This window comes from Rhinichthys klamathensis, unplaced genomic scaffold (assembly GCF_029890125.1).
Source record: "Rhinichthys klamathensis goyatoka isolate OS25496 unplaced genomic scaffold, OSU_Roscu_1.1 h1tg000412l_1, whole genome shotgun sequence".
In the NCBI taxonomy this organism is placed as follows: domain Eukaryota; kingdom Metazoa; phylum Chordata; class Actinopteri; order Cypriniformes; family Leuciscidae; genus Rhinichthys; species Rhinichthys klamathensis.
In genome coordinates this window covers 655981-669502 of record NW_026606912.1, presented here as the reverse complement: position 1 = coordinate 669502, position 13522 = coordinate 655981, and the positions used below count along the sequence as shown (strand labels likewise).

At 35.9% G+C, this 13522-nt stretch overlaps 1 protein-coding gene across 1 annotated transcript in view; it reads right to left on the bottom strand.

Moving 5' to 3' along the window:
- The window catches only part of ttbk1b (tau tubulin kinase 1b), a 31894-nt gene that overhangs the window by 5651 nt on the left and 12721 nt on the right, over window positions 1–13522 (bottom strand). The window contains exons 7-13 of the mRNA XM_056235090.1: window positions 12812–12877; window positions 12552–12644; window positions 12279–12404; window positions 11442–11596; window positions 11058–11271; window positions 10772–10947; window positions 8944–9460 (exon numbers count right to left, since the gene is read on the bottom strand). Of these exons, the coding sequence (XP_056091065.1) occupies window positions 8944–9460; window positions 10772–10947; window positions 11058–11271; window positions 11442–11596; window positions 12279–12404; window positions 12552–12644; window positions 12812–12877 (1347 nt within the window). The remainder of the gene's footprint in view (window positions 1–8943; window positions 9461–10771; window positions 10948–11057; window positions 11272–11441; window positions 11597–12278; window positions 12405–12551; window positions 12645–12811; window positions 12878–13522) is intronic.

The window sequence follows — 13522 nt, the reverse complement described above, 5'->3', positions numbered from 1 at the left end:
GTATACAAGCTTTGCAGGATTGTCTTTTTAGAATGACATACATAGTTAAAAAGGCACAAAAGTCCATTTTACAGTGTAATATTTTTTAAATGATTTAGCCCATTTGTGATTTCAAGTGTAGACTCAAAGACAGTGCTCAGCCAACAGTATGTACAGCGATGGACACACACAGAGCGAATGAGACAGAGGAATGTGTTAGTACAGCAGCATGTTCAGCTATCTGTCCAAAGACTTATACTTCTACAAAAGCCCAAAATACATGCTTGTACATAATACTATTAAGTCTACTAGTCCCTATGGTGTTTATTGCACTAGCTATTTTGTGAAAGACTCTTGCAGTTGAAGTTTGACCCTGATTCACACATGTAACACTTCTGTGAGCAGATCTGGGATTAGCTGATGATGACGAGTAACATTTATCAGCAATAAAAAGTCTGATATAAATTTTGACTCAGAAAATTTCTTCATAACAATACTGATGTGTGAGAAGCCATCTACATGGTTTTAGACTTGTCCCAGCACGTTATTAAATAGATAAAAGAATACATTTTGACGTTTTTCTATACAAATAGACGTTGCTAAACGCTGTTTCACGCTGCTCGGAGCTCAAGGTTTGTCTCTGGGGAGTTCAGACAAGCTCAACGATTGACCCAGTTAGAGACAGAGAATGTGAGAGGTTATGAATGTTGAATGACATGAAGCAGGACTGCAATGAAAAGCTGTTCGGCTTATAATGAATTTAGCATAAAACATGGTACTACATGTAACAACACTAAGATTCAGAAGTAATGGACATCATTATTTACAGTCTCTCAGTAAAGCAGAGAAGAAATTGTGAAACTTCCTCTAATCTTCCTAAAACTATCTGAATATGTTATCTCACACTTTAAATCTTTATCAGCGTGGAAACACTACATTTCCTGGGCAATTATTTTCTTTATAAGAAATTTACAGAATTTAAATATACTAATAAAAAGATATTTGTCTTGTCAAGATTAAATCTGATCAAATGTGTATAAGCACTACCTTTCAAAAGTTTGGGGTCAGTTTGGGATTTCTAAAAAAATTAATACTTTTATTCAGAATGGATGCATTAAATTAATCAAAAGGTAAAGTAAATACATTTATAATGTTACAAAATATTTATGTTTTAAATAAATGCTGTTCTTTTGAACTTTCTATTCATCAAAAATTCCTAAAAATGTATCATGGTTTCCACAAAAATATTAAGCAGCACAACTGTTTTCAACATTGATAATAATAAGAAATGTTTCTTGAGCACCAAATCAGAAAATTAGAATCATTTCTGATGAAAAAAAAGGAGAAGAAGATTTTCTGATGGATCCTGTGACATTTGGAAATGGCATTACAATATAATAAAAAAGAAAACAGTAAATCATTTCAAAATATTATTGTTTTTACTGTATTTTTGGTCAAATAAATGCAGCCTGTGTGTGAGACTTCTTTCAAAAACTTTAAAAATATCGTCAACCCCAAACTTTTAAACAGTAGTGTATTTGATGCCTCATCAATTAACAATCTTTGGGATGCAGAAATCATTACTATTACCGATACTATTATCCTGCATAACAAATAAAAACCCGGGTTCATTTACAGCTGAGCTTTTGTATACATATGTACAGTCATTCAGTCTGTGCTACTCTTCTCCATTAGGAAGACATTTGGATCAGCTGTTTCACACAATTCAGACTACAAACTCTTCTGAACATACACATTACAGTACATTGGTGAATCCAGATAAACAGTGGTTGGTGTAAATTGCATTAAAACACCCAAAGCAAAGCAGCACAGATGCCAGGAGCCAACTGCTATGAACGCTGAGTTCCAAACCAATATTACATAAATAATGAAATTTGTCTTTATTCGTGTGTTTTTTTACCACTCAGAGTTTGGTGCAGTTGGCCCAGCGAGGCAAATTATAGTTTAAGAAAAAATTCTACATCTTCAGCAAGATGGTTCGCATATGCATTGATATCCAGCATTGAGTCATATAGCATTTCTACAGTATGAATTTTAAGTGAAACATTAATACACTGACAAACAATCAATCTCCCAACAGATATGTATATATCTCAACTGAACTGAGGCTAGAGGATAAAGCGATAATTTCAATAATGTGTGAATGCTACTTAATTTTTCATAGGAAGTATCTAACACTGTGCACTAACCAGGCACAACCAACGTGTCTGTCTGTGAAAATGTGACACAATCAGCCAATCAGAACCAGTGTTTTATTGTTAACTAAAATTAAAACTATTAAAAATTAGAAATGTTACTGAAATAATAACTAACTGAAATAAAAGTTGAAGTACTAAAATAAAAATAAAATAAAAAAGTTCAATAAAAATGACAAAATCGCATAACAAAATTACTAAAACTTAAACTAAAATTAAAAAGAAGACAACAAATATAAAAATAAAAGCTAATTCAAAACATTAATAAACATTCGTATGTATTTATGTATGTAAAAAAAACGTAACACTTGTCAGTTTATTGCATCGTGCCTGATTACTACACAATATGTGATCTAAATTCTATGACACCGATTCTGCACTTCTGCATTCAAAAGCTTATTTATGCATTGCTTTATGTGACTATTGTGATTTTAAACACTAACGTAGCATGTCAAGTCTAGGCCCAGGAACAAAAATGGCAACATTCATTTGCTTAATGATTAATTATAGTCAAGTTCAAATGTCTCCATGTGTGCATCAAACCACTAATGCATGTGTGACAAAACCAAAGAAAGAGGCTCAGTCTTCCTTTTACGCTCCTATTGCCTTGACTTCTATTGCACTTTGATATATAATATATTTAATATATCTCTATTCCAGAACTTTATAAATTTCTCAACTCACTAACTATTAGTCAGATGTCTTGACATAGAGGATGTTGTTTATGTCTTTCTTGCCTTCAGATAAACACTGCTTAAGTTCACATAGAACCTAATATCCCTCTCTCTGAAAGCAAAATGCATATGTTTCTGTAATACTGACTTAAATAATTATGGCAGAGAAAATTATCTTTAAATATCTTTTTATAGCTAATATGGAAGACAAATGTGATATCACAATTAATCTACATGACCAAAAGTATGTAAACACACACCAAACCGAAATTCAATTGTTAAGCATATCATTTTTGAAACCATGGCCATTTACCTAAAAATGTTTAGAAGGAGGTTGAATGGCTGTAAACCTGGGCTGCGTTTAACTCCACTTTTAGACATATACTCGTGAACTTCCCTAAGCACTTCCCCTCTGGGGGATCCCCATAGCCATTGTGCGTTCAACTTTGTCAAGTGGGCGAGGGAAGTTTATTTGGACAGACAATCGTCTCCTTGATTTTGACCAAGGGAGTAAATCTACTCAATATGTATGCTTCAGGCAGATCCATAGACCATGTAGACGATTTTAAGCAAAATTGTTCAAAGCCCATAAATACAAAAACATAATTGCTTATTACTGTTGACCAATAGGTGGCACTGACACCAAATTGATCAGGTGTGGTCAGTCTTGAGTGACAATTACACACATAAAGTTTGGTGTCAATATGTCAAATCTTTTCCAGAGATACAGCCTCAGATACAGTTTTGAATTATGCCATCAAATTCATTGATGTGGTATACGAAAATGGTTTTGTCTATTGACACTAAATCCACAACTTTTTGCCGACATCGGACTCAAATTTGGTGAAAATCTGACGAACTAGGAGGAGTTCAAAAAAGAAAAGACAAGAAGTTCGGCCAAGTCTGACAAAATTGGTATCTATCTTCTCAGCATGACCCAGAGAATCTATTAAGAGCAGTATCATTACAATAGGCATGCTGCACTGAATCTTAAGAGACCAGTCTCTTGATTTTTGGTCAAACTGTTCAGTAGTTTTAAGCAAAAATATCCATTTTCATATCTCCTGACCACTAGGTGGCACAGTCACGAAACACCGCACATACCCTCAAGTTATGCTTGTGATTACACGTACCAAGTTTGGTCTGGATACGCAACAGCATTGCGGAGATACAGCCTCGTGTATATTTTGGTGTATTCTATGTCAAATCTGTTTGCACGTTATACGAGAACGGTTTGACAAATCAACTTGAATTCAGAATTGAAGACGAAAAAAACCCCAGAATTTTTGTTTGCATCGTCTAGAGATCATCTGGTTCGATTTTTGTAAAAATCGGACGAACGGTCTAGGAGGAGTTCGCAAAAGTAGGTTTTCCGGAAAATTCAAAATGGCGGATTTTTTGTTTTGTTTCTAGCCCTTAATGTTCAAACATTATTAGCATAAATGTGAGTGCAAATTTCGACAGTTGGTGGCGCTAGAGGGATTGAGTTAGAGACTCTAAAATTGCTGTCGTTATTGTTCAGACTGTCCTCTATCTGTGTGCAAAAGTAAGCGGAAGAAGAAGAAGAAGAAGAAAAAGGAGAACAAGAAGAAGTATTGCATTTAAACACATTGCAAGGGTTCCGCCAGTAGTGGGCAATCATGCAACGTAAGCAATGATGCACGATCCGTGTAAACGAGATGGGGAAAAGTTTGCAAGGGAAGGGCATAAAAAAGTAGACTTAAATGCAGCCTTGTTAGTAAAAGATGTAGCTGAAACAGCCAAATTCATTAAATAGAAATGTGTGTCCACATACTTTTATCCATGCAGAGCATTTAATTCAGGCCTATTACTCACACATTGGACATGTGTACACACAACTCATTCTCTCTGTCTTTCTTTACTCATTTTCTCTTCTATAAATTGAAAACACTCTGCTTGAAATGCCAGAGGATCCAAGCAACTGGATTATTTTATAGGTCCAAAGCCTTTGAACCCTGCACATGCTGTATATGATTAATGTCACACTTTCTCTCGGCTACGAAAGAACCCAATAAGAATCTATATAAAGTGATCCATCAGTTCAAATTCTGTCATGCTTGCTTAAGAAAGCCATTCATCCCGCCTGGAGGTGCATGTTGTGGCATTTGACAGGTTCTATATGTGCTGAGATCATATTGATGCGAACAGACTGTGCAAAAATAGCTTAGCAAGCACGCACTGTCCTTCTAGTGTCCTATACGAACACACAGCAGGTGAACGCACCCTTTTTAAGTAACTGCTTTTGGCCGACATTCAACATTGAAAACACAATCACACTATCAGCCTGCATCACATCTGTCCTCTTACACAGAACATGATGGTGTTATGAGATTCTAAGAGGCCAAAGCAACAACAACAACAACAACAAAAATTATATTCTCATCACTTTAGTCAATGTGCCCGTCCCAACTGACACCAGCAGCTCTGCAAACATCCTCCAAGGAGGTAAAAATGTTTTTTTTTTCTTTCTTTTTTTTTTTTTACAAAATATTTAGTGTACAGTGTCTTCATGAGTAAATACATCTTACAGCATTGTACAGAATTGCTTTGTTTTGGAGAATAATTTATCTTTCTCCAAGTGTCCCAAGTAAGGGGAAAATTCACCCAAAAATGACTATTCTGTCATCATGTCATTCCAAACCTGTATGAATTTACTACTTCTGTGGAACATTAAAACAGATATTTGGTTTCGTCCATGCAATGAAGAACAATATCGTCCAAAAACAGCACTGACTTTTGGACATTTTTCAAAATATCTTCTTTTGAGTTCCACAAAAGACATAGGGGTTGGAACAACATGAGGGTGAGTAAATGATAACACAATTGTAATTTTAGGGTGAACCTTTGAATTTAAAATATCCAATAACACATTTCAGTGTAGCTAGAGGGGATCTCATATCTCACTGACACACACACACAATCTCTCACACATGCACACGGATCTCACAATCACAGACCAAGTTTATTGCCCAAGCTTTCGTTCTGATTTTTTTTTCATCTATGGGCACAAAAGCGGGCACCATACTCCTCTTCTATTAAAACGGCACCACACGTGTGCATCTGTGTACGTTGATGGTGGGTGAATCATGTCTTGTTCATAAGTTTGGCCAGCATTTGCTGAATGTGTAGGCGTGGTATATTTAGTACAGAATGCCGGGCTCTGGGGTTGCCCTGCAACAGGGGCATGTGTCTGCGATGGGCGTGACGGTGGGCGGGGCTGCTTTCAGCTGAGCGGCTGCGCTGAATGGCCGCTGCCCCGAGGGCGGGGTCGTGGGGGAAGTGCTCCGTGTCCATGGTATTGGAGGAAAACACGTACGACGCCAGTCTTCTCAAATGGGCGGGCCTCGGGAATGAGTGATGTGGGTGTGGCCTGTCCTCCTCCAACTGAAAAAGACCAATAAGAGTGGAGGAAAAGAGGAATCAGGCTGAGAAAAAACTAAAACGCGAAGTATTGAAAAAAATTGTGTTTTTTGTCTTTTTTGTGTGTGGTGTGTGATGCACACACAAAAGCACACCAATAAAAAACAAGTGATATACGATACATTATATCAAATGGGTGGTACAAACACATAGATGTGCTGTAACTCGTTCAGAGGACAAGACCAGCCCACATCTGTCTAAACGCTAAAGACAGGCTTGATTAAGCTTAGCTGTGAGTGAATGTATGTTCTACATGTTGTGAAGGAGCCACCGTGTGCACACAGACCCCTGGACCACCAAGGTGAACGTGATTTCACCAAGTACAACATGTTCCTTGATCAACGTCTTTATTGATCCTGGAACAACATTCCGATCAACCAATCAGATTTTTGGGGACAAGATTAATTTCAAGTTTAGGCTTACAACCAGGGTTAGGTGCTTCTACATCAATGTTATTCACCTATCATTTCCCTCTGATTTTAAAGTAGGGTTAGGATTAGGAGTAAAGATAGGGATTAGGACAAAATTTTCAGACAGAAATGATGTTCCAGGATCAACAAAATATGTTGATCCAGGAACATGTCTTACTTGGCAAAATCACGGTGACAGTATGACCAATGAGCAAACTAAGCTTGGCTGTAAACTGTTGAGCATGACGTGCACACACACACATACACACACGCACACACACACACACACACAACCATAGAACCCTAAAATATGCAACTCAACACAAACCCATAGGATTACATAACACACTCACATTTACATAATGGGGACGTACAAACACTCATATACTAACAATGTATGCTAATTATCTTGCAATACAAGTGATCAGTAGCTATCTTAAAAGAGACTTTCTTGTACTGGTAATGTCATTATTAAAATATTCAGCAGCTAGGAGCAAATGCTAGTAGTATATCCTAACACACACACACACACACACACACACACTAGAGCACCCAGTAAGGGACATTTGTGGTTACAGCAAATGACTTTCAAGATGTCAGGAACTTCACATAATCTTGTTTAAGCAGGGTTTGTTTGTTATTTGTTAAGTAAGGGATAATGTATAGCGAGGCGGTTGTTATAGCGAATACAACCCTGACAGGTTGATTATGAATACACAATTATTATTATTTATTTATTGGAAAATGCTGCTTTGTATCACAGGAATACATTACATTTTAAAATATATTAAAATAGAAAACTTTTTTTAATTGTAATAATATATATTTTTTTATCAAATAAATGCAGCCTTATTGAGCTGAAGAGATTTTTTTCAAAAACATTATAAAACCTCATCGACCCCAAAAAGGTAATGTATTATAAATATAATATTAATAAGTGATGTACCAAATGCATGTACTAATGTCCACCCTTGTTGTAAGCTGTTACCATTTTATTTATTGTTTATTGTGTTTATTCACAAAGATGGAACAAAACCAAAAAACAATAATTCAGTCATGAACATTACATTTTCTCAACAATAATTAAATCTATGCCAGTGTACAGAGTACAGACATAAATTAGACAGGTGTTGGGTCCTTAGAAGCATGTAGTCTTTCTCTAAAAGGCTTTTAAAGACAACATGAAATCAAAAATGGCCATATTTACTTTTAATAAAGTAAACTATTAATTTGATCTATTCATCGTGTTATTCTAAAAAGCCTAAATAACAAATAAAAAGTAAAAAATAATAATTGCTCTTCCTCTGAAATGACAATCCTTTCATCCCATTTGCTATAGCAATTTTTGTTGTTGTTGAATATCCTATTTCACTCTGAGCTGTGTAGTAAAATTCATGTTGACTGTTGAAAACAAGCATGTACTAGCAGACCAATGGCATGTGATAAAACGATAACATGCAATAAATTATATTTCAAACTAGACTTAAAATGATAGGTCAACCAAAAAACACCTTCATGTTGTTTCAAACCCATAAGACTTTGGTTGATCTTCAAAAAACAAATTAAGATTTAATTAAACCTGAGAGATTTCTGTTCCTCCATTGAAAGGCCAGGTAAACAAAATTTAAAAGATCCAAAAATGGCTATAAAATGAATCCATATGAATCAAGTAGTTTCATCCATGAAGACATATGATCACTTTATATGATGAACAGATTTTATTTAGGCTTTTATTCACATAAATTCATGAGTCACAAGCTTGGTTCTCATGTGTGCGTGATGCATGAAAAAAAATACATTAAAATTAATTTAAATCTGTTCATCCTAAATTAAATCTGTAAAATCATATAAAGCGATCATATCTCCATATCTCTTCACAAGGCTTGGATGAAACCGCTTGATTAATATAGATTTGTTTTACGACGCCTTAACCTTTTTGGATCTTTTAAGTTATGGTTACCTGGCCTTTCAATGGAGTGACAGTAACATCTCGGGTTTCATTAAAACATCTTAATTTGTGTTGTGAAGATTAACCAAAGTCTTATGGGTTTGGAACAACACGAGCGTGAGTAAATGATGACAGAATTTTCATTTTTGGGTGAACTATCCCTTTAAGCTTTCAAAAAGCTGTTATCAGGGTGCTAAAGATCATCAAACATATAAAGTGATAAGGTTCATTCATACACACACTTGCCCACACAAAAACACTCAGGTGTGACTTACCGGGCCATCAGGTCCAAACGGCTCCGACTCGCTCCTTCTTGGGCAGGTTTGAGGCAACGAGTGACAAGGTGAATGGGCGGGGCTTGGTCCCAGCCCCTGCTCCTCTGCTACAATCATCATCCCACGTTGAGTTTTGGGTCGTACAACAGCCTCAGCTCCACCCATCCCATGCACCGCTCCTCTTCTTCTTCTCTCCTCATGGTCCTCAAGAGGGCGTAATTCCTCTGGTTCCTCATCTGTGGTGCCTGAGGTGGTGGGCTCTGCCCCAGGATGGAAGTCTTTCAACTCAGTTTCTTTATCAATCATCACCCACTCCCTGCTGTCAAAGTCCTCCTCTTCTGCCAGCGGGACTGAGCGGATGAAGGCATTGCTGTGGGCCTCCTGGTCACCGTCTGCAGAGACATCATGGCGGCCACCGGCCAGTCTTTCTCCCTGTCCTGCGTCTAAAGAGAACATCTGAGCAGGCTGGGAAGAATAGACGTGCCTGGATGGAGAACCCAGCATGTCCAAACGAGAGCTGCCACAAAACACACAAAGACTAAGACACAGAATCAACTGAACAGCAATATATTTAAAAGTATTTAACTTTTCTTTTTTTTTTTTTTTTATAAATTAATACTTGTATTCAGCAAGGATGCATTAAATTGTGTTTAATTTAAATTGCATAAATCAAAGGTCACAGTAAAGACAATTAAAATGCTACAAGAATACAACATTAATTTGATCTTTTAAGTTATGGTTACCTGGCCTCTCAATGGAGGTCAGGTAATCAAATGAATGTTGTTCTTTTGAACTTTCTATTCATCAAAGAATCCTGAAATAAATGTATAATGCTTTCCACAAAAGGACTGGTGTTTAATTTCTTGAGCACTAAATCAGTATATTATACTGATTTCTAAAGGATCATGTGACACTGAAGACTAGACTAATGACGCTGTAAATTCAGCTTTGCCATCACAGGAATAAATTACATAAAAAATGTATTTAAAATAGAAAACTGTTATATTAAAAATGTATTAATATTTCACAATGTTACATAAATTCAAAAAATTAATGTAGCTTAACTTGTGTAATGTAGCTATACTTTTTTCCAAAAATCTTACCTACCCCTAATTTTTTTAATTGTAGTGTATGTTTATCCACAAACTGCTATACAGCATAATACAATTACAGCAAAATAACTATAATACATTTATATTTGTGTTTCATCGAGTCAGACGCTTTAATCTCTATATCCCTAAAACAAATTTTCTGAACTGTGTTCAAATGTTGTTGTTTGGCATAATTATCTACAATCTGCGATTATTTCTGTAAACCTTTAATATTACATTTAATAATTTAGACACCAATAAATATGGTCAATGTTTACTACCGGTATATCAAATATTATAATATTTATTACTAATAATCATTAACAGTCCTATGAGATAATTTCATAATTATATAATTAATGATAGATTAGTCAGACATGTCAACAAAAAGGGTTGAAAAATATATATCTTAAGATTATACTTCATTATACCCATTAAAAATGCATTAGTCTTTAATTTAACTTTTCCTAAGAATTTTTTTTTGGCATGCCAACCCATTTTGATCTTAAAAATGCCATATGTTTCCATAATAAGACAAGCATGTACTTTCCTTTCAGTAAATTCCCAGACGCCACCCGAAATGTCAGAGAAGAATGTAATAGTACAAAACAAAAACCTTAAATGATTTCTTTTCAGAAAGCCACTTTTGAATGCTTTCATTACCAACTAGACACATGAGGTCGAGTGACCTTTAGAAAGCTAAATGTCAGCCAGAGGGATAGAGTGATAAATTTTACCGTTTATCTGCACCATCTCCTCTATCCTCTGCAGCAGACAGGCGGTCTGATTCTGGGCTGTTTACTCTCCGGTACCTTGGAGGGCGGGCCTGAGCGTCTGCTTCTCCGCCCCTCGCTGGGGAAACTGACCTCCCTCCTCCGGCAGGCTCTTCCCCATCCTCTGATGCTACTTGTGTCTAGGAGGAAAAGCCGTTTTAAACACTTAATTGATCTAAAAGCAAGTTTCAAACTAATTAGAATACAATTAATTTGAATAATTGGGTATTATACATCAAAAAAATAGTACCTTACTGATGCTGATCCTGAGTTTGTTACGATTGAAGTCAGTTTCATCCCATCCTTCACCAGCAGGTGGGGCTGGAGCAGGTTCGCTAGGCCTCCTGGGTATCAAAGCAGGTGGGGCGTTCTCTTGGTCATCTTCAATTAATTGTTCATCTTGCAGAACATCATCAGTGTTTTCCCTCGGTAATTCACCAGTTACAAGTGTCACATTCACCACCCTGAGAGAGACAATTCAAAGCCATATCAGAATGACATCCATATCATTCAAAGCCATATAAGAATCACAGTCATTTCAAAGTCAAAACAGAGTCAATCCAGTTTCATTTCAGAGTCCAGAATCCCATCCCATTGTGGAAATGGTCTGATACTGTTGTAAGCATAATCTTACCCCACGATGGCAGCAGTTTGCCGTGTGTTTTGTTGCGGTGGTGTGTGTGTGCTGGTGGGGAGGGCCGTATCTGTTCCAGATTTTTCCCAGTCATACGGCTCATTTTCTGTTATCACTCTCTCTTTCATGCTGTTTTCAAATACTGACATTAGCAACTAGACCAGGAAGAAGAAAAGAAAGAAAATTTACTTTTTCATTCAAAGTTACATGAAATAATACATTTGTATATACTGTGTGTTTTATGTATATATATATGCTGTGCAAAAGTTTAGGGTTGGTAATGTTTTTTCTAATGTAATTGTAATGTAGTCTCTAATGCTGACCAAGGCTGCAGTTACAGGTATTTGATTAAAAATACAGTACAATTGTTTTCTGTTTTAATATATTGTAAATTGTAATTTATTCCTGTTATGGCAAAGCTGAATTTTCAGCATCATTAGTCACATAATCCTTCAGAAATCATTCAATTACGCTGATTTGATGCTCAAGAAACATTTCTTACTATCAGTGTTCTTACAAAAGTTGTGCTGCTGAATATTTTTGTGGAAACGAATTATTTTTCTTTGATGAATAGAAAGTTTTAAAGAACAGCATTTATTTGAAGTAAAAATCTTTTTGTAACATTATAAATGTTTTTACTGTCACTTTTGATATATATATATATTCTCTGACGACCACAAAAAAATCTTTCCCAAATTGAATCAATATGCTCATTAAGCTATGTACAAACATCTAGCAGTTGGTATGACTAATTGTTACCACACACACACACAAAAATTCAATGAGGAGGTAAGAGCACAGGAAGTGGGTGATTAAAGGTGTGTGTGAAGGGTTTACCTGATAATCAGGTTTGGTGAAATAATCCAAATCCAGCACATGGTCATAGAAGACATGAAACTCAGCGGGCATGTGTTTCAACAGCATCCTGTGCTCATAGCGCTCTTTAATCTGTCCCACCTGCTCCTGTTCACCAGACACACATTACAGACACAATTAACAACTCTGAAGGCTTTAAATATTTTAAACAAAAGCTCTTAAGACTGAGTACAACAAGGGTTAATTCACTCAATTCAGTTCCATTTTCTTCATAGTCCCTTGCTAATGTCTTACCTTATCTTTTATCTTACGCCATGGTAACTGTCCAACAGTAAACTCTACCAGCATATAAAACAACGACCACAAATCATCATGACGACCCATTTCCTGTTAAGAAGGGGAAAAAATGGGTCTTCTTTAAAAAAACAAAATCTCATTGTATCTTATTCTGGCCAAGAATCATACCGTTAGATACAGTATTGCATAAAGCCAAATGAACATGTTTCATGAATATGTTTGGATTGTGTTCTCTCTGAAGCTGACACTACACTTACCTTGTTTTTATGAGCGTTAATGGAAGCGTAGCGTACTGTTCCTCTGAACCCAGCCACCGTCCTGGGCTAAAGCAGAACATTTAAAAGAGTCTCATAATAAGAATTCATATCACTTTCATTTTATACTTTAACACTTTGGTTGGAATAATTAAATACATAATCAAAACAAAGCAAACATGGAAAGGAAATATAAGAAAGGGTGGAGTGACAGGAATTATGTATAGCTACTTTTCATAACTTTTTGACCTTTTTTGGGATTCTTAGACTGATTGAGTCCAATTAATTGAAGACACAGGAAGTTTCTTACATAAGAAGTTCGGTAAAAAACCTCATGCGAATAAAGCTGGTGAAAGTGTGTTTCCATCAAATGGCTTTAAAGCGGATAAAAACCTGTGCGTAATGATGTCACATGCTGTTTTGCGATCAAATTGGTATATCGAATTGATTTGAGACATGTTAAGGTGTTTCCATTCATTTTCTCACCGAATTGCACAACATTCAATCCAACATTTGCGAACAAATTTTACTAGGCAAAATGTATTGCACCATAACGTTTCCATCCGCGTTTATCGCATAAGCCGTATATTGATCAAGATAAAATCCGATGAGACCGATTGTATTTCATTTGAGTCGATATTTATGAAATTCAATCGAATTTTACTGTTTCCATATGGCATTTTTCATTCGATATCACTTAATGCGGATAAAAAC